At 36.3% G+C, this 27,742-nt stretch overlaps 1 protein-coding gene across 1 annotated transcript; it reads right to left on the bottom strand.

The window, feature by feature from the left end:
• On the bottom strand, positions 1 to 27,742 carry LOC115522873 (fibroblast growth factor 12-like). Its single transcript, XM_030328447.1, has 4 exons — positions 27,642 to 27,742; positions 24,220 to 24,394; positions 20,988 to 21,195; positions 1 to 4,427 (listed from the first exon to the last, which is right to left on the bottom strand). The coding sequence occupies exons 1-4, from the start codon at positions 27,740 to 27,742 to the stop codon at positions 4,309 to 4,311; spliced, it is 603 nt and encodes a 200-aa protein (XP_030184307.1). The 3' UTR covers positions 1 to 4,308.

The following is a 27,742-nucleotide window of genomic DNA, read 5'->3' on the forward strand; positions in this document are numbered from 1 at the left end:
AGCAAAGACAAAGAAACATTAATTCTTTCCAACTAATAAAACATCTAGTGATGTAATTTTTATTATGAAATTATTTTAAAGCTATTGTATGTTTAATACATTTTGCTTCTGTTACTGAAGCTTAATATATCATCTCTGAATATTAATAATTTTCACTTAATTTAGATTTTAAATATTGAATTTTTAACTTGGGCTGCAAGGAAAAATACTGAAAAATAAAGATTTGCATTTAGCATCTTTTCCCTGCCCTCAAACATAACTTTTCAATCTGATATGACTTATCATGGAATCTGGATCAGGAAGTATAGCTTTTTAAGATAACTTTTCAAAAATAAAAAAAATACTTCTACATCAAAGAAGAATTCAGAATCACTTAAGTCTGAAGGAGCATGTGCTTTGATAATTATTTCCATCTGTTCCTTTTTTTATTATAAAGTGGCAATTTATATTACCATTAGAAATATACATTTGTATATAAAGTTTTGCATTCAAACCTCTTTATTTTTTGATTAGCTATGACTAAAGAACACAAGTCAAATAAAAACTCTATATATCCTTATTTCAGAAGCATATGTATATATACACATATATATTTGTAGAACAATCCACTGTTTTAAATGTGACTCTGAGTTAAAAAATGCTATTTACAATTTTATGACAGAGAAATAATCTCAGCCTTTTATGATATTAAAATGAGCAGGGGATTTTTATGTTTGAGTGTGTTTCACCTTGTGCAGACGAAATTAAGTAACATCATGGGAAACCTTCTCAGAGCAAGGCCTTGTAGACTAAGCCATGAAGGTAGAATAGTAGATTTGCTATTTCTGGGTCCATGTTTAAAAAAATTACTGTTGATGTAGCTATGTTTCTTTGTCAAGAAATCACTGGTCCCAAATTAGGACCTTCAAATTTCCAATACATAATAAGTCATTCTTCATTCTTTACTTCTGTCTTAATATTCTCATCTCTTGCTAGTGGCACCACAGGACAATCATCCATACATATAATACCTATCTACAGCAGTGTCATTTCTTAAATTGGAGAATCCTTCTAAAAAGCTACCTGGATTAAAATGAGGCCCATAAAGCATCACAATTTACATCAAATTGATGTCTCTTTATTGTGCCAATCCATAGTGGCTAAAAATGTGCTATGAAATTCATATGTAAAATTCAAAACCCAAACTATTACTGTGATCAAGTACAGGATGGCTTGCTGTCCTCCAGTTTCCTGAAGCACAAGTCTCTGAATTAGCAAATGGAACATCAGCACCATTTTGTTTCCATACCTCAAACTTCTAGCTTAAAAATCAAATAAAGTATATTGACCAAAGAACTGTTTTGAGATTCTCAAAAGTATTGGTTTCATTCTTAAGCCCACTGATTTTGAAGCATGTTACAATGAGGACTCTTGGAATAAACACATCTTAACTTATATGTACATAGTCAATTACAAAGCTTTACTGAAAGTTATATTTTTCCTGAGAATATCCCAATGGATGAAAAAAAAGAGTTATTTGACTTATAGAAACTTAAGAGATGAATGAATTGAGACCCAGAAATTGGAACGATAAAAATCAAAGAATTATTTTACTTGGAAGAAGCCTGGAAAACAAACTATTTAAACTGGCTCATATTTTTGGAAGAAATAGGATAATTATATGTTTGTATTTGGTAATTAAAAAAAAAAAACTAAGACCGTGAATACTGATTTTTTCTATTAAAGGTTTTATGTACCTAAAACGTAAGCAGCAGTTAAGCAAACGTTCACCCTATGCTCTCAACTACAGGTTTTGTCAAGTTAATATGTAAAAGAAAGGTGAGCTTTCCAGTTAATTCTTCAAAATTAATTGTAAATAAGGCAAAGCTAATTTCTGAACAGTTACTGTGGTCAACATTTGCTTAAATGATATGAAAAAAAAAAAAAAACAATATAGAAACCAGGTGGTTGGACTCCTGCTTCTTAACTGCTACGAGGAAGAAGACAAATACGAATCTAGATGATAAATGATGGGCAGCCATTGAAAATAGAGGGAGGATTTGTGTTGCAGTTCATATCGCCATCATATTTTTCTTAATATTTAACCAGACTAAATATATTGTAATGAAATCATCAGTGTAATTTATAACACTTTGTGAAACTGTCAATTGTGTTACTGATGAGTTTGTGGGGTGTGTGTGTGTGTGTGTGTATCACCATAAAAGCTCAAGTAATTTCATGCTAAATGAGCCTGTGACCCATTTTGTAGAAGACTCTTTTTGAATTTTTTCAAAGAAAACAAGGCTTTGTGCTTGGGGTTTGTTTGGTCCTAGAAGTGACAGGTGTGTTTAAAAGCAAGTTGAATCAAGAGTGACAAGGAGAAATACAACCAGATTTGTAAGTTTTTTACAAGTGTGTTCTTTTCCTAGAAGAGCAACATTCTTTTTTTTTTAATTTAAATGTCTTTATTTGTTACTTTCAAAATATTTTGTTAAACAAATATCTTTTGCAAAGGTGTGTTCAAAATCCTTGCCGAGGTGCCTAGATGCATAACTTTTATTCTTTACAACCGATAAGGCAAATTCCTCCATTTCATTTGCTGCTAACCTCCTGATAACATAAATTAAGTACTTGGTGAAGGACACAAACCACTATTAAAGAATAATGATTGTGTAGAGTGAGGGGAACTACATTGACTTTGAAAGAATACAGCAACCAATGGCAAGGTCATTTAAGTGAAGGCCTAGAGCTTCTGCAAAGTGTATATATTTTAGGGAATCATATTTGGAATAATACATGCTGGACAGTAGAGCTATAGGAGAAGTAACATGCTACGTCTTCTCATTGATAATATCCATAATTCTGCATACATTTTTAACATTCTGTTTTGTTTGAATTTGGATGTCTCTACACCATCCTGATTTGTAGGACTATGTAGATCTATTTTTTTTCCAAGGCGATCATATAATGTTCATTTCTTCCCTAATATTTTTCTAATACTTTAGTATTGCCTAGTCCTTACACTGAGTTCTTTTTTTTTTTCTTTTTGATGCTTTTGGAACCATAACTGTTAATTCCATATTGTTTCTCTATGCCCCTTGAAAACTCAGTGTATCAAGTTCCTTTCTGTGTTCTAGGAGACAGATTTATTGTCAACTAGACTTATTAACAAGGATATACAGCAACAAGCAAACCACTGGCTTCATAAGATATTAGGTTAGGAATTTCACAGCCATGCCTCCCAATTTCTTGGTGAAGTTTGGAAAATATTACATACGTAAAACTCTAGTAAGTTTCAAAGGCAACTACAATTTGCTTTGACCAATTTCCTAAAACTTATTTCCTCATGCAAAACTCCTTTTCTTTCTTTCCTGCTGCAAGAGATGGTACAAAACTCTCTAATACAGCTAGACATGCACCTCTACTCTCAAATGTGTGTACAATGTAAACAATCAGACCAAATGATAAGAGCATATAACTTATTCATCACTGCCCAGACATGGCAATGACACAGAATTCCCAAAAGTTATTTCAGCCTTAGAACACATTTTATTTTTCTAAATGACTAAAAAAAAAAAAAATGAGATCCTAGACTAATCCCTTTGATAAAAATATGATAATCTCCTAGGTGAATCTGAAATTCTTTTTTATGAAGGAATGATATCAGCTAATACCATTAAGTTCAACAGAAGTCTATCCTTTGCATGAAACAATCTTAAGTAACAACTTCAAGAATAAAATTTTAAACTTTTAAATGATTCCTGGCTTATACCATACAGGTGTTAGAAGAATCTATAATTTGTACATGTTCAATATCATGATAAAAAAAAAATCCTGGAAACAGTATGTAATTATGTGTCAATTCCAGATGCCCAAAGAAAATTCAAATTCAAAACACAGCACACATCACAGCATTATCCAAAGTTTAAGTTATTTAGGGTATTACATTGATTTCTAAGTTAAATTCTCCAAAACCCTTGTCTTTAAGATAATAACTTTATTTCACATTTATTATAGCTATGTCTTCATTATAATTGGCCTTTTATTAATAACAACACAATGTTGTGGCATCTTGATTTATTTTTTCCCTTGATTTTATGTGTGCTAATATTTTGTGCATGTGCATTTTCTACCAAACTGCAACAGGCAAGCTTTGGTTCAATTTCTTTGTCCTACACAAAGGAAGATTTTGAGTGCAGAATCTTAGTCACTAGGTCCTGGGTTGCCATTTTATTTTCCTCTCCTTGGGTGGATTTATTGGAAGGAAATGGGTAAAGGGGAGGGGATAAAGGGAAGGGATGAGAGAGGGACAAAGGGAAGAGTTCTCAGCTATGTTGAATCTTGATTCACGACTTTGCCTCCATTCATGGTTGGTGTTCCAGAACTTTTCCTCGAACGCCCTTGTTTTTCTCCAATTTCATGTAGCGATGGCTCTCTGTACATACACACTGAAAAGCAAAATTACATCAATTACTTATTACAATAGTAGACATCAATTTGGATTCCATAAACATCTCAAATTTAATTTCACAATATTCTTCACTCTCACCACGAGCTCTTCTCTCCTGTGTAAAAACTAGTTTTAACTGGATAACATATTTAGTGGATATAAATGACCCTCTACTAGTTTTATCAGTCATAACCTTTTAAGTCTTCTTGAACTGTGGACATAGAGTGGTTTCTGCTCTCTTACAGATAAGGCTTGAGTCTTACCTGTCTGCTAACCTATATAACAGGATTTTCATCTAGCGTTAGAGGAGACATTGCAAGCATAACATTAAAAGGATAGAAATAGATATTTTCTTAGTCCTTAGTCTGCAATCTAGTTTGCACAGGAAAAAAAATCCTTATATACATGCTCCTAATCTTTACCTTACTACAAGAAATATGACATTGTTATATCAAATTGAAATATTTTGCACCAATTTTCAGGGCACCCTACATAAGAGGTGATAATAGGAGGGAAGGCAGAGAAATAAATCAACAACGCCATTTTCCCAATTGCTTCAAGTTTGAATATGCAACTGTGAAATTTTAGTTCACATCTACATAAGACAGTTTCTCTCTCCTCTATTGTTTTGTCTGGCTCCAAAGGTTAGTCATCTGTGAATTATCATGGCTGTTGCTAGATTATTGCATAAAAAGAATATTTTTTTTCAATGCATAAGAATTCAGTTCTTATTCTTGTAAGACAGGATCTATCAGCATAAGGAATACATTACAACATTCATTATATTGTTGTGAAATAGACATATGTGACTATATACAAGCACATGAAGTATTTCATTCAAATATCGGGAATTATTTTTATCCTTGATTTAGGAACAAAGAGTTAAGTCCCTCCATCCATTAAACCATCGCTGCAATGCTTTGGTAATCTGAATATTATTACCAATCAAATAGCTTCCTCCCTTGGGTTTTGCCATGATGCAGGAGAGCTGAGCATGGTTATGACTGACTGGATGTCATGCAGTGATTAAGGGCACAAATTTGAAAGGGAAGCAAAAATAATATAAAAACAAGGAGGGGGACGAAACATAAGAGACTCTTAAATATGGAGAACAAACAGAGGGTTACTGGAGGGGTTGTGGGAGGGGGGATGGGCTAAACAGGTAAGGGGCATCAAGGAATCTACCCCTGAAATCATTGTTGCACTATATGCTAACTAACTTGGATGTAAATTAAAAAAAATAAAATTAAATAAAATTAAAAAAAAAGAGAGAGCACCAATTTGGGAGCCACACTACCTGGGTCCATGTCCCTACTCAGTCACTTGCCAGCTCTGTTAACTTGGACACATTTTCATCACTGAAAAACTGAATTTTTATGAGGATTAAATGTTGGGAATATAGGAAGTGTCCAAAGATGTTTAAGAGAATGAAGGAGCTGATCTCTTCATGAAAATATTGAATAACAGATTTCAGAGAACACAGTGATAATTTTTTTTTTGGCTAAAGGTATTCTAAATTCAAAACTAGATTAAGAGAGTTAAGACATAAGAAATGGTCTCATTACACTAGTTCAGTGAAGAGGAGACAGGTTTTTTTGCAACATCTCAGTGGTAGAGCTCCTTAAACAATAACGTGCTTTTGAAACATTCAAGGATATTGTTAAAATGGAGATTTTGATACACATTTTTGTGGACTTGAGATTCTACATGTTTTAAAATTTATTTTGAGAGAAAGAGAGAGCACAAGCAGGGGAGGGGCAGAGAGAGAATCCCAAGCAGGCTCCATGCTTTTAGCACGGAGCCTCATGCGGGGCGCAAACCAGAGAACCGTGAGATATGACCCGAGCCATAACCAAGAGTCAGACGCTTAACTGACTGAGCCACCCAGGTGCCCCTCTACATTTTTAATAACCTCCCAGATGATGCTGATCTTGGCAAACTGAACCTCACTTCAGGTAGTACAAAAGGGATATATAAACTATTTTTGCTAAATATATCATGCAAAATTATTACATATATATTTTTTTACATACATATTTTAAATGAGATTTTAAAGTATTTCAATTATTTTACTAAATGGCTTCTCCAACATCCCAAAAGACCTCTGGCTTACGTAGCAAAGTTGCACAGAGTAAATGAATTCAGAAATAATTCTGTAATTTTCAGATGATGCCATTAGATAATTTAAGTTTCTACTTTCTTTTCCAAAAGACAGAAGATCCATGTGGAAGATCCTATTGAAATGTTGTAATTCCTCAAGTCTAATGTCACTTACCTATATTTCTGTTACAGAGAAAGTGTTAAAATCTCCAAAATTAAAGCATACATTTATATATGCAAATATAGATATTTGCACAGGGAAGTAAGTGCACAGGGAACTCAGAAGTAATGAAGTGATTCCATCAGAAAGCTATTCATATGATGCCATAAACACAGCTTTTCCTACTTTGCCAGTGAGTCAACTATAAAAACCAATACATCCCCAGGACTGACTACAAGCTGCTAAATCAGAGTCTCAAAGAATGACAAAAATTACCTTTTAAAAAATATACATAATCAATATATTTTGACCTGCAAATTTCTTTTTTATTTATTTCTTTGAAATTTTTTTTAATGTTTTATTTTTGAGAGAGAGAGAGACAGAGTGTGAGAGGGGGAGGGGTAGAGAAAGAGGGAGACACAGAATCTGAAGCAGTCTCCAGGCTCTGAGCTGTCAGCACAGCCAGACACGGGGCTCAAACCCACAAACTGTGAGATCATGACCTGAGCCCAAGTCGGACGCTTAACCAACTGAGCCGCCCAGGCGTCTCTGACCTGCAAATTTCTTAAACTCCCAACTTAAAGGTACATGAAGGATGTTACTTCTGATTTAAAAAAGAATACATTTTTAAAAATAATTTTATAGCTAAATTTCTTATTTTACTACTTAGTTTTTAGTTTCCTTATGTTCTTATGTTCTAGATTCTTCCCAGGGCATTTGTTTTTACTTGTTATCTTTTCTTTTGCTTTTTCTTTTGCTTTTTTTTCTTTTTCTTTTCTTTTTTGCTATTTCTCACTAATACATAAAATACTTCAATTATGACAATGTGAAATGTTGCCATTACAATTACCACTGTAGACAACTTTCCCAATAACTAAACCCTGCTGGCCATCCTGGTATCAAGTCCTTAAAGAGGTTTTTTAAAATTGGCATCTGAAAATTGTCAGTGTTTCAAAAAGAACAAAACTCATTAGTACCATAGCAGAGCATGTAAGTTGCTCTTCTTCCAGGCCTACTCACTAACTTTCCAGTATTTTCATTAAATGGAAAAATAAAATTCTGGGTTTTGAAAAAACTAGTCCATATATCTTAGTTGGAAAATGAAGAGTAAATAGTGGGTTACTCAGTTTGCTGAAAATCCCCCTTCAGTTAGTCAAATAAATATTTGAATTTCTGTATTTCTGTTTAAAGAAAGAATTGTTTCTTTAAAGAAAACAAACTTGAGTCAATCAAGGAATTACAAGCGAGTATAATCAAAGAGAGCAAAAACTTTGTCAAACAAGATTAGTTTCTTGGGCTTTCATTTTCATTATTATTGATAGACTCTGGGATGTCTGTAATACTGTCTAACTCAAGAAGCTGACAAATCAAGGGGTACAAATCTCAATCAAATTTTGAATGAAAATGTAGTTAAAAGAACACGATCCAATTAGAAAGCAAAGAAAGGACAAAACATTTCTCCCCAGTAATATAGCTCCCTTGGGTAGTTGTATCAACACTCCATAACTGTACTATTCTAAATGGCACACAATTAAAAGATGACACAGAGTACACGAAGAGAACAGAAGGAATAACTGTTCTATAAAGTGCATTAGATGTGCAAAATGTAAAACCCATCACATTGATGTACAACGTAATCACAATGGTAATCTCGTAAATAAACTTTTAATCCCTTAAATGAATCTATTATTCAAGATTTTTCAAAGCCATTTTAAATTGACTAACTCATTTGATAATCATATTAACCTTATGAATAAAGTGAGAAATTCTTATCCACATTTTTAAATATAAAGGAAACTAAGCAACTTTCCTAAAGTCAGATGGTGAGTAGCAGCAAAGCCAGGATGAGAATGTAAGGCTTCAAAATCCTAATCAAGAGTTCTTAACAAAAGCAGAAGAGCAATTCATCAAAAAATGCAACAAAAGATTATCTTATATCAGACAACGTTTAAATTATATCCATATATTAATTGAGATCCAAGTTGGCCTTACCTCTACTAAATATTCTTAATGTCATCCAAAAAAGGTTAATGAAAACAAATGTCACTATAGGATGAATCCTATGTAATAGGATGGCTATTATCAAAAATGAAGACAAAAACAAAATAACCAGTGTTGGTGAGTATGTGAAGAAACTGAAAACACTGTACATTTCTGGTAGAGATGTAAAATGTAAAGCCACTATGGACAATGATATGATGATTCCTCAAAAAATTAAACATAGAGTTATCATATGATCCAGAAATTCCACCTCTCAATATACCCAAAATAAATGAAAACAGGGATGTGAACAGGTATTTGCACACTGAGTTCAGAGTAGTATTATTTACAATAGTCAAAAGGCAGGAGTAACCAAAATATCTACCAATGGATGAATGATAAACAAAATGTAGTACATACATACCATACAATATTGTTTAACCTTAAAAAGGAAGGAAATTTGACACAAGAATGGATGAATCTTGAGGACATTATGCTAAGTGAAGTAAACTAGACACAAAAGAACAAATATTTTATGATTCCATTAACATAGGATATCTAAAGTAGTCATAGAGACAGGAAGGAGAATAGTGGTTTCCTGGAGCTGGGGGAAGGGAGAATGGTAACGTGTACAAGTACAATGTGAATTACTTAATGGCTCTGAAATGTACACTTACTTTGGCTAAAATGGTAAATTTTATGTTGTGTCTATTTAACACAGTTAATAATTATACATACTTTAAAAAATCACACAGACACACACACACACACACACACACAAATAACGAGTGTAAGCTATACACAAAGAGATGACTATTAAAGCCAGAAATGTTCTATTTGCATAGGAAGAGTCAACAATTCCCTAATAGTCAAAAGTATTAGTCTTAGAAGCACAGCAAGACAGAGAGAATTGAGATATAACTGAGGGGTTATAGAGTTGGTAAGAGGAAAATCTGATGAGAATACCCTAGAACTGCACTGCCTAATATACTATCCATTTGGTATATGTGGTCACTAAGCATTAAATGTGGTTATTCCCAATTCAGATGTGCTGCAAGTATAAAACAAACACCAAATTTAAAGACCACACAAGGGGCGCCTGGGTGGCTCAGTCGGTTGGGCGGCTGACTTCGGCTCAGGTCACGATCTCACACTCCGTGAGTTTGAGCCCTGTGTCAGGCTCTGTGCTGACCGCTCAGAGCCTGGAGCCTGTTTCAGATTCTGTGTCTCCCTCTCTCTCTGACCCTCCCCCGTTCATGCTCTGTCTCTCTCTGTCTCAAAAATAAATAAACGTTAAAAAAAATTAAAAAAAAAATAAAGACCACACAAAAAGAATAAATATCTCAGTAGTAATGTCTTAAAGTGATTACATACTGAGTACATGATATCTTGGATATTTTGGGTTGAATATACTATTAAAATTTACATCACATGCTTGTTTTTATTTTTCAAATGTGAATACCAGATAATTTAAATTACCCATGTAGTTCATATGATATTTCTGTTAGACATTTCTATCTTAGAAGAGTTTGTTGTTCTCTACAGGTGTCCTGACTGGAGCTAACGCTCTAAATTACTGATCAACAGGAGGACAGTGGAGAACATTTTCTGACCCGACTGGACCCGAGATTCATATGTAGACTTGGTAGAGGCAGAGTATCTTGGATGCCTTTGGTAGGATGAACTTGGCTTAACTAATGTTGTATCACTTTCATTCAATATGGATTTTTCATTTTCTTTTCCCTCCTCCAATTCCAGTTACTCTTTTGTGAACAAATATCTAAAGATGCATTTGTTCAAGCATTGATTTGCTCATTTATTCTATAAACGGGTGCACATTTAATTTGTGCTGGGAGCTCTGCTAAATTCCTTGGCAACTGCAAGAAATGACCTCTTGATTCCTGCCCTCATGGAGCTCAGGGTGAAGAAGGAGAGCACAGACATGCACACAAATCACAGGCTGTTCAGAGCCAGGGTAGAGAGTTGAATGGAAATTAGGACATCACAATAGCTATCTGATGTTGATTTAGCCTTGATGCAGAGGAGTTAGAGATATGGCCAGGCTACTGAAGAAGAGTGAGGAAACGAAGTGCAGGTAATGTAAGAAAAAGTGACTGGTTGAAGAATGGGGTAAGATAGAGAAGTGGGAGGGTTAAACCTGGCAGGGTTAACTTGTGTCAGAATTATGGAATTCGACGCTAGATTTAAACCATTATCCTGATATCTGTCAGCTTCAATTTGATAGTGAATGAAGAGTTAAAAGGGGCGCCTGGGTGGCGCAGTCGGTTAAGCGTCCGACTTCAGCCAGGTCACGATCTCGCGGTCCGTGAGTTCGAGCCCCGCGTCAGGCTCTGGGCTGATGGCTCAGAGCCTGAAGCCTGTTTCCGATTCTGTGTCTCCCTCTCTCTCTGCCCCTCCCCCGTTCATGCTCTGTCTCTCTCTGTCCCCCAAAAAATAAATAAACGTTGAAAAAAAAATATATGTCCATCAAATACAGGAGTTTATAGGGAAAAATCTATTTATTCAATCTCATTATCTGGAAAAATGTCTAACTATGTTTATATGGCCTGAATACAGCCAGTCAGATTAGTCAGAAAGAATCAATCAAACTGCATCTTACTGCACAGATTCTATAAGAAATGGTTGGCAGCATCTGAAACTTTCATGAGTTCTGCTATCTTGCAAACACAATTGTTAAGTTCTTAGAAATAAACCTAGCTGAGGCACCATTACATGTGAGACCTGCTGCTTATCTAACATGCACAATATCTGATATACTCCAAGTACCATAATTTTGACTGCAATTGAAAGGTGGGGTTCACTTGGTCAAGCTAACTAACATGTTAAGAAGGGTTATCCTTTTGTTTTGTGGGGAACTTAATGTAGCACTTAAGAAGACTAACCAAACAAAAAATAACAAATCAAGAGGTACTAACCCCATATATGAGCATCACATATATTTACAATAAAAAAAATAATTTTATATAGCTACTAGTACTAGAATTTGGAGTTCTGGTATTAATTTCCAAACATATACTCCTAAGAAATTGTGGGGAATCTTTATCTTTTTATTAAAAAATGTGTTTTAGGTTTTTGGGTTTTTGTGGGGGGGTAGGGGAGGGGCCAAGAGAGAGGGAGAGAGAGAATCCCAAGCAGACTCCACGCTGTCAGCACAGAGCCCAACATGGAGCTTGAACTCATGAACCATGAGATCATGACCTGAGCTGAAACCAAGAGTTGGACGCTCAACTGAGCCATCCAGGTGCCTCTATTGTGGGAAATATTTAAGAAGCATGTCTAGGAAAACAGCTAGGTCCTGATTTTCAAATAGTTCTTTCTGCAGCTACAGAATTGTCTTCCTAAATAATCCCTGCATTATGTAAGATTAAGTTTTTCTCTTCCTGATAATCAGGTCATTATTAGTAATTGAAATGACCTCTGATCTCTCAATTTGCATTATTTCAAAGTACAATGATATTTACGGGGGAGTGCTTTTCCATCACTTTCTATTACAATAAGCTATTATTTCATTAGAAATAGATTTATTTTGCTTTAGGAAGCTCTACGATGTTTTAAACACCTCTTTGTTCTTGAATAGATTCTTCTGGTGCCCTCTGTTGTATGCATTTGGCCCACTTCAGCTACTCTTGGTGAGGAATAATTTCCAGCCTGGGAATAAAGTGAAACAAACAAACAAAAAATCCAACTCCCTGTATTTCTTGTTTTCCCAGCTCCCCAATCACAGTTCTCAGAAACTCAGATTCAGTGCCAATGCCCATTTAACCATTGGACACAGTTCTCTGATTTAGGCAACTTGAGATGTTATTATCTACCCATGTGTCATCCAAGACTCTGTGGACTACACTTGTGATACAGAGTTTATTTTCAGTGGGTATGATTTAATGGCTACCATTTGGCATGGAACTTATTTCCAACTGTGTTTCCTTCTGATTTCACTTTATACTATTTTTTCAACAGAGTCTCAATATCCAGCTATCAAGAATGTTCAGTGCCTGATGATACAATGCCTGATTAACAACACTGCTTCTGTTTCACCTGGCACTTCTGGTTGGTTCTTGATCGCATTCCATGCCCTCTTTCTTCTTTAAAGCAGGATAAAAAAGAATACTTGCTCTTTTTTATCCCACAGGATGTTTTTGAGATACATATCATTATTCCTCTAACACATGTGGTATCATAATAGTTTTGGATAAATGGTAAAAGGAGATAATGTTCTGAAAAGGGAAGCATATCTGTTTCATTCTTTAGCACTCTTTCTTCATTTCAGTTTTCTTTCTCTTTTCCCTCCATTTTGATATATGTTTCGATTTTTTTCTTTTCTTCCCCTCCCCACCACCCTTCTCCCGTCTCTTCTCCTTCTTTTGGGTGTCTCCTTTTATTCATGTTTTGACTTTTCTTGATCCATAGTACACTGAAGCAGAAGGATTCACTGTAGCTTTCAGAGTAAAAATGAGGTAGAGGGATTTGGTGAGAGAATATTCTTCCTCATGTGCAGACACGAGGACACACAAAGTTTCTAATAGCAGAGCCCATATCATGCATTACTTTAAGACACAGAAATCACTAGAAATTCCCAGTTCAATTTATTAATGTGAACAGATCACACCTGTATGATGTCACGTTGTGACTTGGCCTGGTGAAGTCTGTCATTTTGACAGCCACCTGAGATACACTGGCTATATTTCTGTAGAAAGCCACGCAGTCCTGCTATCATAAATAAGATGCTACACTTGGTCATAACAAGACCATAAGCTACCAACTTTAGAATACTACATAATATTTGTTTTATTAATTTCTTTTTTGCTTTACTTTTAAATGCAAGAAAGGAGAGAGATCTAATATATATCACTGAGCATTGAAATCTTGTCAAAAATAAAACACATCTCCTCTTTATAAGATTAGGTACAGGATTTCCAGGACATGGTTTCCAATTACTATTCTTCTATTATATTCTTTTCATGGGTACCTTTGTTGCAAATGCAGTTATCAGAAATATGCAAGCGTTCTCTGCCACTTTACTAGCTCAGATTCCGTTTGTAATTTTTAACATTCAAGAGTCACATTTATATCAGTTACAAACCTTTCTTGGGAAACAAACCAAAATAATGCCTTTCTTAAAAGTATGAAAAAAGTGGAATCTCAAAAGTTGCCATTATTTATAAATCAGACAACTGTAATAAACCAGACGCAGTTACCATCCAGTGGGTCCTCTCCTCCTAAGCAGTGTCCTCACAACCATAGCTAATACTAATTGAGTACTTAATATTATATCTTAATATAATATTAAGATATACTTAATATTAGATCTTAATATTATAAGTATAATATTAAGTATAAGATATACTTAATATATATCTGCACCTTATATACACTATGATTATTTTTAAACACCCAAAAGAGAGATACTTTCATTGGTTAGCTTTGCAACTGAGGAAACTAGAGAACAGAAAGGGTAGTTTGCTGGAAGTATTGCAGGACACCATAGGGCAGAATCAGCATTAAAACTCGTGTGTGATTAGCTCTAGGGTTCCTGCTTTAGGCTTACAGTCAGATAGTTTAATATGTCTGAGAAAAAACAAACACATAAATCTTTCTTGACTGGTCTCAAGTCAAGATCTTGATCCCAGTCCTCATGGGGGTGCTCAGCACTTCCTGGAACCCTACCGCATTTCTCTTGCCAATTTCCTCTCCCATTCTTCCCACGGGATATTACATCCCTTCACTTAACTCCTCAAACTCTCCTCAGACTCAGGCAATAGGCCTGTCTTCTTTCTTTTCTTGACTTTCTCTCTCCTTCCTCTCCCTCTCTCTCCTTCACGTTTCCCTTCCTTCCTCCTTTTTTTTTTTTATCAGTAAACCACCTTGTTTTGCATTTCACGTAGAAAGAAGAAGAAGAAGTGTTTGTATTTCCACCATGAAAACGACCCACCTGCATATATCTGCTCACACGTGTTCTGGCTCCCTGCTTGTTACAGAGCTTGAACCCTCTCTGCACCTGTCTAAAGTTGGCCCTCCACTTGCCACTTCCATGCTGGAGCCCACTCCCTTTGGTCAGTATAATTCAGTGACCATCTCTCCTCTAATGCCCAAAGTCACTTCTCCCCACATGTTCCCATCAATCTATAAATATGGTGTAATAGCTCTAAGCAAACAAGCCAATAAACCCCACTGTAACTTGCATATTTCTCTTCAGCTACTGCTTCCTATTTCTCTGCTTCTCTTTTACAGCAGAGCTCCTCCAAAGTGTGACTTAATATTACTTTCTTCTTTTCTTTACCTCCTGTGATAACTTGAATCCACTCTAATTAGGCTTATTCTGCTACACCACTGAAATCACTTGCCAAGTCACTGTTGCCTGTATGTTATATACCCATTGGTCAAGCCTCCAGCAGCTTATGGGATCCTCTGGCAGTCTTTGATAGATAACAGCTGTGGTCATAGTTTTGCCTCTTTCTAACTATACGAACCTGGGTGAGCTAGTTAACCTCTCTTAAACTCAGTTTCCTCATGTTTAAAATTGGGATGATAATCTTAACCTTCATACTCTCAAAGTGTTAGTGACTATCAATTGATACTCAATTGATCAATACACGATCGATCATTTGTGCTTAGGGAAGCCTGCTGAAAATAACAACGAGCCACACAAATGGCATATAAGGCAGTACAGCTGCTACTAATTATTACTTATATTACTGCTGGATTCCTGAAAATTATTTAGAAAGTGAGAGTTGTTGTAATTATGGAGAGAACTAGGTGGAAATCTTTGAGGGTCAGTATGGTTCTATAAGGGAGATTGGAAAACCTGTGTGGAAGGCAATTGTAGTTGCTGACAAATTATTTCCAAATGGAAGCAATACAACTCCAGTTTCTGATAAAGTTCACAAATGACACTCTATAAAGAACCCCCATCCTACATCAGTTTCTATCAAAGAAGGATGAAATATGACTAATCTTCTTATTACTACCAATTTAATTGAATATTCCTTGGGCCTCTGTAATTTCTAAGAAGTAGAAAGGTTAGATTGCTCTGTCAGTTAATGTACCATTAAAGATATTTAATTGTCTTAATAGCAGATCATGGAAGGGTGTGAGCAATTAACATGAAGCAATTTCACACCTTAATTAACGTCACATGGGATCCCTTTGGAACTGGAGAAAAATTCTAAGCGCTGGTTCAGAAGCAATGTATTGCCAAAGGAACTCACCCAGCACACTGTAAATATTTATTATAAAGACTTAAGAGACATTGTGAACACAAAGATCTATATCTTCATGTGTAAAGAGATCAGAAGCAACATTTGTGTGCAGGAGAGAGATAGATATGGAAGAAGAATGTGTCAGGGAGAGGCAGGAGGGTTTTATTAAAGACTAAATTCAAAGCCAGGAAAATGCTGCTTTGAAGGAGTTATACTGGTTTGGGGGAAGAAGGTGTCACAGGCTGGCATGGATCCAAAACTCAAAAGGTGGAGAGAGAGAGAGAGAGAGAGAGAGAGAGAGAGAGAGAGAGAGAAATTACAGCTATTGTCTTTGCTATAATTAAAACAATCAGGGGCATCAGCGGTACCCTTTGCTCCTCCATCTTTCTTTGTCTTTTAGTATGGTTGGGTCTAAAAGAGGATTTTGGAAAACACAGCAGTTTTCTTTCCAGGCAATTGAAATAAAAATGTCAAAATCATTTTGCTATTAGTATTCTCCCAATTAGAGGTCTAAAGCATTAGGACCCCTGATTTGTTCAGTTCTTTGGTACCCCATTATAGAGTTCTTGAAGAGATTATTTTCCCTCCAAATTTCAACTTTCACTGTCTCTAATCCCTTTATGAATACCACATCTCACAGCATTTACCCAGTACATAACCCAATAACACTATGTCCAGTTTCTGAGAGAAAATGAAAAAGACACTTTGCATTGATCTGACAGATTTGGGATATCCAGCTTTCTTACAATGTCTAATCTTCATATTATTCCTATGAAACAGATGGCATTTATAATCAACTTCATCTTCAGAGATCACTGAGGTTTAAAAGGGCAAATCATTTTCTCAAAATTTCTTAGAAAATCATTGGCAAAATTTTGATCAGAAGAATTAGACATTTATTCTTGATTAATTGATTTCTACTAGGTTATTTTTTTCTCAGTGTTGACATAGTGCGATAATTGGTGTTACCTCTTACTCTGTATACTAATTTAACTCAGCACTAAAATACAGCCATCTTAATAGCAGTAGGAAATGGCAAAATGTGACATGTTTGATATATTTAATTCCATGGTGTCAGAGTGACAGTTTACTCTATGTTAGTCCAATATACTGATCACAATAATTTGAATAAATTTAAATAATTGCCTTTGGACATCTAGATTTAATCCAAATAAGCCTCGAATCACCAAATTCAGTTTAGGACACTAAGTCTTGATCCTGGTTGCCATCATAAAATCAGAACAACTCTGGAGACTTGGCCTGAGAATTTATAGCTTTTTGAACACTTCAGATGGTTCAGATACTCATGTTTGGGAAACACTGATCTACATTATACTTCTGGCACTTAAATCAGGTTCTATTAGCTTAAGTCAACAGTTATAACAGGAAAAACGGATAATTTTACCTGTGTGTGTGTCTGTTAGTCTTGTCTCCCCACTTGAAAATACATTGGTGGAAATCAGCAAATGTTCCTTTATTTCCAGTTTAATATTTCTGTTGCAATGATTCTCAGTTGATATTTACTGATTTTACTTTAGAAACATATTTCTCTCTCCAGGATTAAGTTCATGAAGCTTAAACCTTTGGAAATGCACACATTGTTTTCAGGAGGAAGGAACTAGATTCTGAATGCCAACCACCTGCAGGAGCTGAGTAATGAGCTTCTTGGAGGAGGGAGGAGAAAAGGAGGAGATTGTATCTTGCTCTTTGTCAATGAGTATTTGGCTGCTGTATCTAAAGCTAAAGGGGGAGGTTACCACCAAGACAATTTAAATCTGGGGGAGTTACTTATCTGTCGTGTGAACAATGCTCTGAAAGGGCAAAATTGGGAATCATGAAGCTTATGCTGTTGTCTTAAATTCCAGGGGAGGGGACCCACGTAAAGTAAAGGTTGACGTGCAAGTGTACATATAATGGGTTTAAATATCAAGTCCATCCATCTGTCTGAACAGACACCCTTGCAACCCTTCATTAACACCGCCTGTGTTGTAAACGAAGGGTGGAGAGTGAGGCCATGATGGGAAAGGGGCTGGTGGGTAATTATTATCATGTAATCAGTGTGGGATTTAAAGATCCTGGGACTGGTAGAGTTTAATTTTGGGAATCATGACATTCAAAATGATATCATCATCAAGAAGTGGGGAAAAGACAGAGCTATTTGAAAAACAAAACAAACTTCCTCTGACTTTTCCTCTATCAGTGGCCAATTCCCTTCCTAAAAGGACATTTACAGTCCGTAGTACTGGACTCTGTTGGTAACCATACAGTGGTAGGTTTACAGGTTTACAAAAATTCCTTTAAAAACTAAAAATAACTAACAACCTTTCTGGTTAGCCATCAATATGGACAGCCTCTTATGAAGCCGTCATTTTCTTTCTTTTCTGAAAGTGTCTTCTAGTTATGTGCTTTATAACCGATGTATGGAAGAATTTACCGAAGACTTTCTTTACAATGAGTTACGGCTTAGAATGTTTTTCATCCTACTGCTTCCAAAAAAACCCCAAAAAACAAAAAACAAAAAATAAAACAAAATCACAAATCATCCATTATGGAAATAGCTCATAAAATTGTACTTTTTTCATTCAATAATTCAATAAAGGAAATGTGTTTAGAATCATTTTGTTTATAAGTCCTAAGCTAGGTTCCATGAAGGAACATGGGTTTACAATTAAGGTCTTATAAAGACTGCACAGAATGCCATTGTCAAAGAACTTTAGGAATCAGCTGCTCCAAATTTTTCTTTTGCAGAGTAGGAAATGGAGCCTGTTAAAATTAAGCAAAAAAAAAAAAAAAATGTATTCTCAATTCTTTCTTGCCTAGTTTTAGCATGGCATTCCCATAACTATCCTATCTGATTATCTACCAATACGAGTTTATCTCATCATATCATGTATACCTTTCTCCATTTTGCATGGTTTGGAGCTAGCTTACCGTTCAAGCTGTGCCATGGTATATAACATTTCTGCTTTGCTATCACTGACTTTTCTAAGTATTAGCATATCCATAGGCTTACTTCAGATTAAAGGGCAGTAGAGTACAGGGAATAGATGTATAGGTTTCAACAGTGGGCTTCCTAGACTGCAGTCTCAGTTCTGTATTTATCTAGCCCTGTGATTGGACAGGGCTCACTAACTTTGTTATTGAAATATTAGTTTCTGCATCTATAAAATGAGGGTAATAACATAAAGCTGTTGTGAGGTTTAATGAATGTAACATATACAACCTGCCTAGCAAACGATAAATTGCACATAGATGCAGTAAGACTAGTAATCGTAGTAATAAAGTGGTGGCATGAACAGTTTGGGGATCCTAGTGAGGAGAAAGAAATTCTCACTGCACAGTTCTTGATGCCTAACAAAACCTCCGGTGTACATATCTTTGATAAGAATGGTTATTACATAATTATATCATTTGATATTATAAAGCACAGCTGCATGAAGAATCATTGGGAAAGCATTCTTATTTTTGCATCATAACAATGGTATCAAATTACAAACGAGGTATGGGTGGCACCTGTGTGGCTTGGTCAATTACGCATCCCACTCTTGATCTCGGCTCAGGTCATGATCTCAGTTTGTGAGTTCCAGCTCTGCGTCCAGCTCTGCGCTGACAGCTCAGAGCCTGCTTGGGATTCTGTCTCTCCTTCTCTCTGCCCCTCCCCCGCTTGCTCTTTCTCTGTCTCACTCTCTCAAAATAAATAACTACAATTTAAAATAAAAACCAAACTAGGTATGGGAGAACTGATCAATTTCATGTGTCTGTCAACAATATTTAGAACATGAAGAGCTCCATGAATCTGAAAAGGCTTTTATTTCTAAGCAGCAAGTATATTCTCGATTAAAAAAGGAGAGAAGCGAATGGAATACATTTATTCAAAAGCATTTGCCAGGGTCTTATTATGCTATGCTGAGGTTCCATTTCAGACTTCAGACTGTAAGCAATTTCATCCATCTTCACAGAGATGTAGCGCTTGTTTGCTGGAGTCAGAATGCCTTGGCTTGGACTCTGCCTCTGGGCAAAAAAACTACACGTGTCCCCAAACAGTGAAAAAGGAGTATAAGAAGGAAAGTTCTGTTTTGTGTAGTTAAAAGTACAAAGTGTGAGAAGAGTTTTGAGCAGGACCAGGGACATTTTCCCCCAGTGCTTTGAACACAGTATCGATTGAACAAATGTTTGTTGACTGTTACAGTCATAGGTACTATGCAGCAGACATTGTGACCCTACACTGCTTGACCTGACCATATCTTGTAGATAGGGCATTGAAAGCCTGGCTAAGTTACAGAATTGCAATGCACTGCCTCAGTTTCCTCATTTTCTCAGACAAGAAGGCTGAACTAATTCTTTTAATGACTAATAATGTGACTTTTAGAAAGGAATGTTATTGGTAAACGTCTAGGTCACTGCTATTTTCTTAGGCTGTATTAAAAAGCTTGGCTGAATTCAGTAAAAGTGTTTACCTCAATGGTATATCTCATCTTACCTAAGGAACAAGTCACCAAAAATGGTGACCTAGCATAAAATTATTTATTCCACCAACCAATTTGAAATAAGTGAACACTATATTAAATGATCATGAGAAAGGAGGTTATAGCCTCAACTGAGAAGGATAAAATTGAATATTGTAAATATTTATTGATCACAGTAGATAGAACACTCCTTTCCTTAGAAAATACAAAGAAAAATTAATACATCATATTGTTAGATCTGTTTAGAAAGATGTATAGATTAGGATACAAACATATTTCTAAAGGCTTTTTGCAAACTTTACAGCACTATCATAGCATGATTGGTTTTTCAAGAATGTAGCTTGAGAAATCGTTGTGTTCACCAAAGAAGGAAATTACCTGCCAAATGGTAGCTAGCACTATTTTTTTTTCTACTTGGAGGAATTTTCTAGCTTCTATAGTCAAACAGTTTTTAAAATAAATGCCAAGCATTTGTAACAGATTTTTTTTTTTAAGGAAGAGGTACCACTGCGTTTTCTGAAACTTTGTTTGGATCTGTTGCATTCCAAGCAAACTCCACTGAGCAAGGGATAAGGAACCAAATTGTCATCAACACACAGATCAGGGTCTAAAAAGAAAAGAAGTTCATTTCATACCTTCAATAGGTTTTGGTACAAAATGTGATGAAGGCTTGGTTTTCTTCACTCTGTTTCCCTTCATAATTTGACCTTCTTTATTGAGTCCTAGAAACCATGCTCGGCCTGATTCCTGCTGACGATACAGTGTAGAAGAATAAATCACATAGTAGTTTTCAAATACAGATTCCTTAAATTTGCATTCTGGAGTGAAAACATCCTGCAGAAGAAAAGGAGATACAAAAGAAAGGACGGATTTAAAAAGTTAACTAGCATATGCTTAAATGCAATGAACCTGAAATATAGGTTCTCTGTTAAGAACAAATCAGAGGCAATAGCACATAATTTCTGATAGTACTTGGTTATAAAGATTCATCATACAAAATCAAGAGGCAAGATTTCCTTTCTTTTTAAAAAATTTTTTTTTTTTTTTTTTTTTTTTTTTATATGAAGTTTATTGACAAATTGGTTTCCATACAACACCCAGTGCTCATCCCAAAAGGTGCCCTCCTCAATACCCATCACCCACCCGCCCCTCCCTCCCACCCCCCATCAACCCTCAGTTTGTTCTCAGTTTTTAACAGTCTCTTATGCTTTGGCTCTCTCCCACTCTAACGTCCTTTTTTTTTTTTTTTTTTTTTTTTCCTTCCCCTCCCCCATGGGTTCCTGTTAAGTTTCTCAGGATCCACATAAGAGTGAAACCATATGGTATCTGTCTTTCTCTGTATGGCTTATTTCACTTAGCATCACACTCTCCAGTTCCATCCACGTTGCTACAAAAGGCCATATTTCATTTTTTCTCATTGCCACGTAGTATTCCATTGTGTATATAAACCACAATTTCTTTATCCATTCATCAGTTGATGGACATTTAGGCTCTTTCCATAATTTGGCTATTGTTGAGAGTGCTGCTATGAACATTGGGGTACAAGTGCCCCTATGCATCAGTACTCCTGTATCCCTTGGGTAGATTCCTAGCAGTGCTATTGCTGGGTCATAGGGTAGGTCTATTTTTAATTTTCTGAGGAACCTCCACACTGCTTTCCAGAGCGGCTGCACCAATTTGCATTCCCACCAACAGTGCAAGAGGGTTCCCGTTTCTCCACATCCTCTCCAGCATCTATAGTCTCCTGATTTGTTCATTTTGGCCACTCTGACTGGCGTGAGGTGATACCTGAGTGTGGTTTTGATTTGTATTTCCCTGATAAGGAGCGACGCTGAACATCTTTTCATGTGCCTGTTGGCCATCTGGATGTCTTCTTTAGAGAAGTGTCTATTCATGTTTTCTGCCCATTTCTTCACTGGGTTATTTGTTTTTCGGGTGTGGAGTTTGGTGAGCTCTTTATAGATTTTAGATACTAGCCCTTTGTCCGATATGTCATTTGCAAATATCTTTTCCCATTCCGTTGGTTGCCTTTTAGTTTTGTTGGTTGTTTCCTTTGCTGTGCAGAAGCTTTTTATCTTCATAAGGTCCCAGTAATTCACTTTTGCTTTTAATTCCCTTGCCTTTGGGGATGTGTTTAGAAAGTTTATTTATTTTGAGAGAGAGAATCCCAAACAGGCTTTGTGCTGTCAGCACAGAGCCTGATGTGGGGCTCAATCTCATAACCCTGAGATCATGACCTGAGCTGAAATCAAGAGTTAGACACTTAACCAACCACGCCACCCAGGCATCCCAAGATTTCCTTTCTAGACAAACTTTCCTTCACAGAAGACAACTATTCAGGTTTGAATCACCCATTGGGCTAACATCATTCAAAGCTGTGCCCAGATCTGGTGCCAGTAAAATCTTTTATAAATTTAAGAGAATGACTATTGCACATTTTAGTGATCCTTATCATATAAAATGTATCTCTGGGAATCAAAATCAAACACAATCACAGCACCTGCAGGCTCATAGGTACACATTTGTGTACCTTATATGTACACAAATTTACTATGCAGTCAAAACTTGTTGCATTAAATCACCAGTACACTACCTCTTTGCTTAATGTCAGTAACTTTCCCTTTCATCTCTGTAACATTTTTTAAATTTAGTAATTTAAATTTCAGGTATAAAAACAAAACACCCAGAGATAAGCAGTAGAAAAAAATATTACCACTATACTGTGTGATCTTCAGTGAAACATAGAATAAAAGTTGAATTCAAGATGGAATCTTAAATATCTTCTATTTCAACATCATCATTAGTAAGTGATATAGCCAAAAGGTTATATGATTAATTCAGAGTTACACCAAAGAAAAAAATTACTGCACCAATGCCAGGACTCACATTTATTGCTTTTAGAATCGCTGCCTCTCAAAATCACCTTTTCTGCCCGAGTCTTGTTTAGTGACTTACAATGAAATTTTATAACCAATACAATAAAATCAAATCCTAACATGTCAAATGGACAAAATATATTCTATGGAGAGAAGAAATTCCTCCCCTTCTAATATAAGCAGAAGAAAAACAATTGTGCTAACATCTTCTTTAGCTATATGTAAATAAGAATCCTATATGCAAAACAGATTCACAATCATCCCTGCTGCCTTTGTGATGTGCTGGAAGAATCTCTTCCTTGTAACCCTTTAAGTGTAAGGCCCCAATGGTTTCATGCAGTTACACCTGTAGTTAAGTGACTGAGGAATATGTGGGACTAAAGCTGCGTGAAATCATGTCCTTCTAGGTGATAGACTAGTCCCCTAGCTTCCTTTGCAGAAAACTACAGTGACATGTCGATGGGTGCTGGTGAAGGCCTTCAGTGACAAAAAAGACAATGGTTAAGACACTTTCTTAATTTAAAATGGTTCTAAAATTACAGAGCAAAAAAGTGAGACTACAAAGATGGGAAGGGAAATGGAAAGGTGGTTGTAAACATTATGTATGTGTATATGTGTAATCTACACATACATAATATAGATAGATATATATTATTGACATATATTTATAATATTTATATGCATATCTATTTATACTATATTGATAATAACACTATAATGCCATAGGACACTCTCAATTTTTTTTTTTAATTTTTTTTTCAAAGTTTATTTATTTTTGGGACAGAGAGAGACAGAGCATGAACGGGCGAGGGGCAGAGAGAGAGGGGGACACAGAATCGGAAACAGGCTCCAGGCTCTGAGCCATCAGCCCAGAGCCCGACGCGGGGCTCGAACTCACGGACCGCGAGATCGTGACCTGGCTGAAGTAGGACGCTTAACCGACTGCGCCACCCAGGCGCCCCAGGACACTCTCAATTTTAAGTAAACGTACTGGCTTAAGAATCAGAGAAACGAAAGACAAAGACCACTTCACATCTGCTACAATGGCTGTAATAAAAAGATGGATCATAAAAAGTACTGGTGAGGATGTGAAGAAACTACAGCCCTCATCTACTGCTGGTGGGGATGCAAACAATGCAGCAGCTGTGGAAATCAGTTTGGCAGGTCTGCAAAAAAGTTAAGCATGCAATCACCATATGATCCAGCCATTCTACTTCTAGGTACATATCTAGGAGAGATGGACACTCACGTCTACACAGAAACTGGTACACAGATCTTCACAGCAGCATTATGCATAATGTGGAAGCAACTCAAATATCTATCAATGAATGAATGGATAAACAGGATGTGGTACATCCATACAATGGGATATTATTCAGCCACGAAAAAGAGTGGAGTACTGATTCATGTGACAATATGGATGAACCTCAAAAACATTATGCTAGGTCAAAGAAGCTGACAGAACAGGCCATATGTTGTATGATTCCATTTATATGAAATTTCCAGAATAGGCAAATCCAGACACAAAAAAATTAGATTAGTGGTTGCCAAGAGCTGGGGGTCAGGTAAATGAGAAGAGAGGAATTTTGTATGTTTGTTTTTGTTTTGTTTTTGTCTTTTTTGGGGGGAGATGGAAATATCTTGATATTAGATTAGATAGAAGTGATGGCTGCTGATTTGAGACCAGCCATCATACAACCTCATAAAACCCACTTCCATCAAAGATAATTACTACATTGTCTTGTATACATGATTAACAATAACAGTTTGACTGAGTAAATGATGAACTATGAGGTTTCTGTTTGGTTTTGCAATTGTTTAAAGTCTGTTCTTGAAACAGTGAAAGTCCAGGATATTGGGCAGGAACATGAGCCAGGAATAGCATTAGGCAGGGACTGGGTCTTGAACTTCTGAGCTGGTGAAGGGGGATCCCAGACACAGCACTCAGGTCCGAATGAGAGATGAAAAGTCGGGGTGCCGGGGTGGATCAGTTGGTTAAGCATCCGACTTCGGCTCAGGTCATGATCTCACAGTTCAAGAGTTCAAGCCCGATATCGGGCTCTATGTTGACAGCTCAGAGCCTGGAGCCTGCTTCAAATTCTGCGTGTATCTCTCTTTCTGCACCTACCCCTCTCGTGCTCTCTCCCTCTCTCTCTCCCTCTCTTTATCTCTCTATCTCTCTCAAAAACAAACATTAAAAAAAAGAAACGGAAAGTCAAGTGGAGTATCACATTTAATGTCATTCCAAGGGGGCTACAGAGTCAGAGTTCAGAAATAAGGCAACTAATACCTGGCTAGGGCAAAACATTTCAGGTGGAAAAAAACGTCAGAAGCTTAGTGTAGGCACTTCTAGAAATAGTGAGGGAAACAAGAACACTGAGCAAACTTGGACAATCATTCTAAGTGCAACCTTTATGCTATTTATATAATTTCAACATAAATACGAAGTTGTACATTTAAAAATTTACAATACAGTTGCTATTATCATTCTTTTAGTTTTTTTTAAGTTTATTTTGAGAGAGTGAGAGAGAGACAGAGAGACAGAGAGTGTGAGAGGGAGAGGGGCAGAGAGAGGCAGAGAGAGAATCCCAAGCAGGTTCCACACTTTCAGTGCAGAGCCTGATACAGGGCCCCATCCCACACACCGTGAGATCATGATCTGAGCCGAAATCAAGAATCAGACACTTAACCTACCCAACCACCCAGGTGCCCCAATTGTGTAATGAGAAATGAAATGTCCAGCTAGTTAGAATAAGAAAGTCAGAATTTTGCTTCTGGATCCATACCTACTCGATGTGAGACTTTAGGTAAGTGATTAATCTTTGAATTTTACATATGCAACTATAAATTATTTTAAGGAAAGTAAGACAAAGGATGTGGAAGCATGTTGTAAGCTTTCAGAATTTACAAAAATTCCAACTCATTATTCTTCTTCAGTTTTTATTTATAGCAAGAAAAATACAATCAATCATGTAACTAGACACTTAATTCTGTGTTTTTGTCATAGAAGTTTATATCTGCTGCAGCATCCAGGGCCCTAGGCTATAAGTTAAGCTTTATTCTGCATATATTACTTCCACCATAGCTAAAACAAATTACACATACATACTTGTTTAAAAAAAATTATCTAGGGGCCTCTGTTAAGTGTCTAACATTGGCTCAGGTCATGATTTCAAAGTTTGTGAGTTCAAGCCCTGCCTCACACTCTCTGCTGTCAGCACAGAGCCCGCTTCAGATCCTCTGACCCCCTCTCTCTGCCCCTCTCCCACTTGCTGTCTCTCTCAAAATAAATAAACAAATAAACTTTAAAAACATTAGCTAAAGCTTTCAGCAAACACTCGGGCAGTCACAGACATTCAGAAGAGGATCTGAGGTTAAAAAGCAAGTGGGTTCACAACGACAATAAATCTAATGTGTAGTGGAGACGAATAGACTTCAGAGCTAAAGGTGATAAAATCCTGGATTACCTTAATCCAGTGCATCTAATTAAAGCAGAGCAATGAACAAGTATAAAAAGGAGGATTTTTTCCATCTTTGAAAGATTAAACAGTCATATTGCATCTCATAAATTGTGTTCATATCTATTATCCTGAGCAATCAGTTCAATGTAGGTACATAGCAAGACTTGTAGAAATATTTGTTGATGAAATAGAAACATCTCCACATGTGCATCATGTATATAGATATGTGAAATGCTTTATTTTTATGTTTATTTTCCACATTTATTATACAGAACCTTTCCAAATCCTACAAAAATAAACAAACAAAAAAAGTTAAAAAAATCTTTCCAAATCTTTTTTTTTTTTTTTAACGTTTATTTATTTTTGAGACAGAGAGAGACAGAGCATGAACATGGGAGGAGCAGAGAGAGAGGGAGACACAGAATCTGAAACAGGCTCCAGGCCCTGAGCTGTCAGCACAGAGCCCGACGTGGGGCCCGAACTCACAGACTGTGAGATCATGACCTGAGCTGAAGTCGGACGCTCAACCGACCAAGCCACCCAGGCGCCCCAAAATCTTTCCAAATCTTAAGTGTATTCAACTTCAGCTGACCTGGATTTCACTGGAATATGAATACGACCTTTGATAGGGCTCCAAAATTACTTTTGATCACTCATTCTTTTAGTAGAATTTGCAACGAAAAACAACTGATGTTTTTGTTCTGGCATTGTACAAGCCACTATGTGACCAGTTCTATTTCACATTTCAAATACCTATTCACTCTTGCCTTGTCCTAAAAAATTAAGAATACCTGCCCATTTCAATCCAGATAACAAGGAATGTTGGAACACCACTTAAACCCAGGCCAACCGTTCAGGATTCCTTTCAGTCTCTCCCCACTTCATTTGATTCTTACCTATTCTCTATACAATTTCTCTCTCTGATCCCCAATCTCATAGTTTCATACTCTACCTTGATCCCTCTTCAATACTGAATTTCTTCCTTACTCTTTTCTCTGCATTGATATCCTGCACAGATTCACGCTTCTCCTCTCCAGTCTTAGCATCTGCCAT

The sequence above is a fragment of the Lynx canadensis genome, chromosome C2 (genome assembly GCF_007474595.2).
Source record: "Lynx canadensis isolate LIC74 chromosome C2, mLynCan4.pri.v2, whole genome shotgun sequence".
In the NCBI taxonomy this organism is placed as follows: domain Eukaryota; kingdom Metazoa; phylum Chordata; class Mammalia; order Carnivora; family Felidae; genus Lynx; species Lynx canadensis.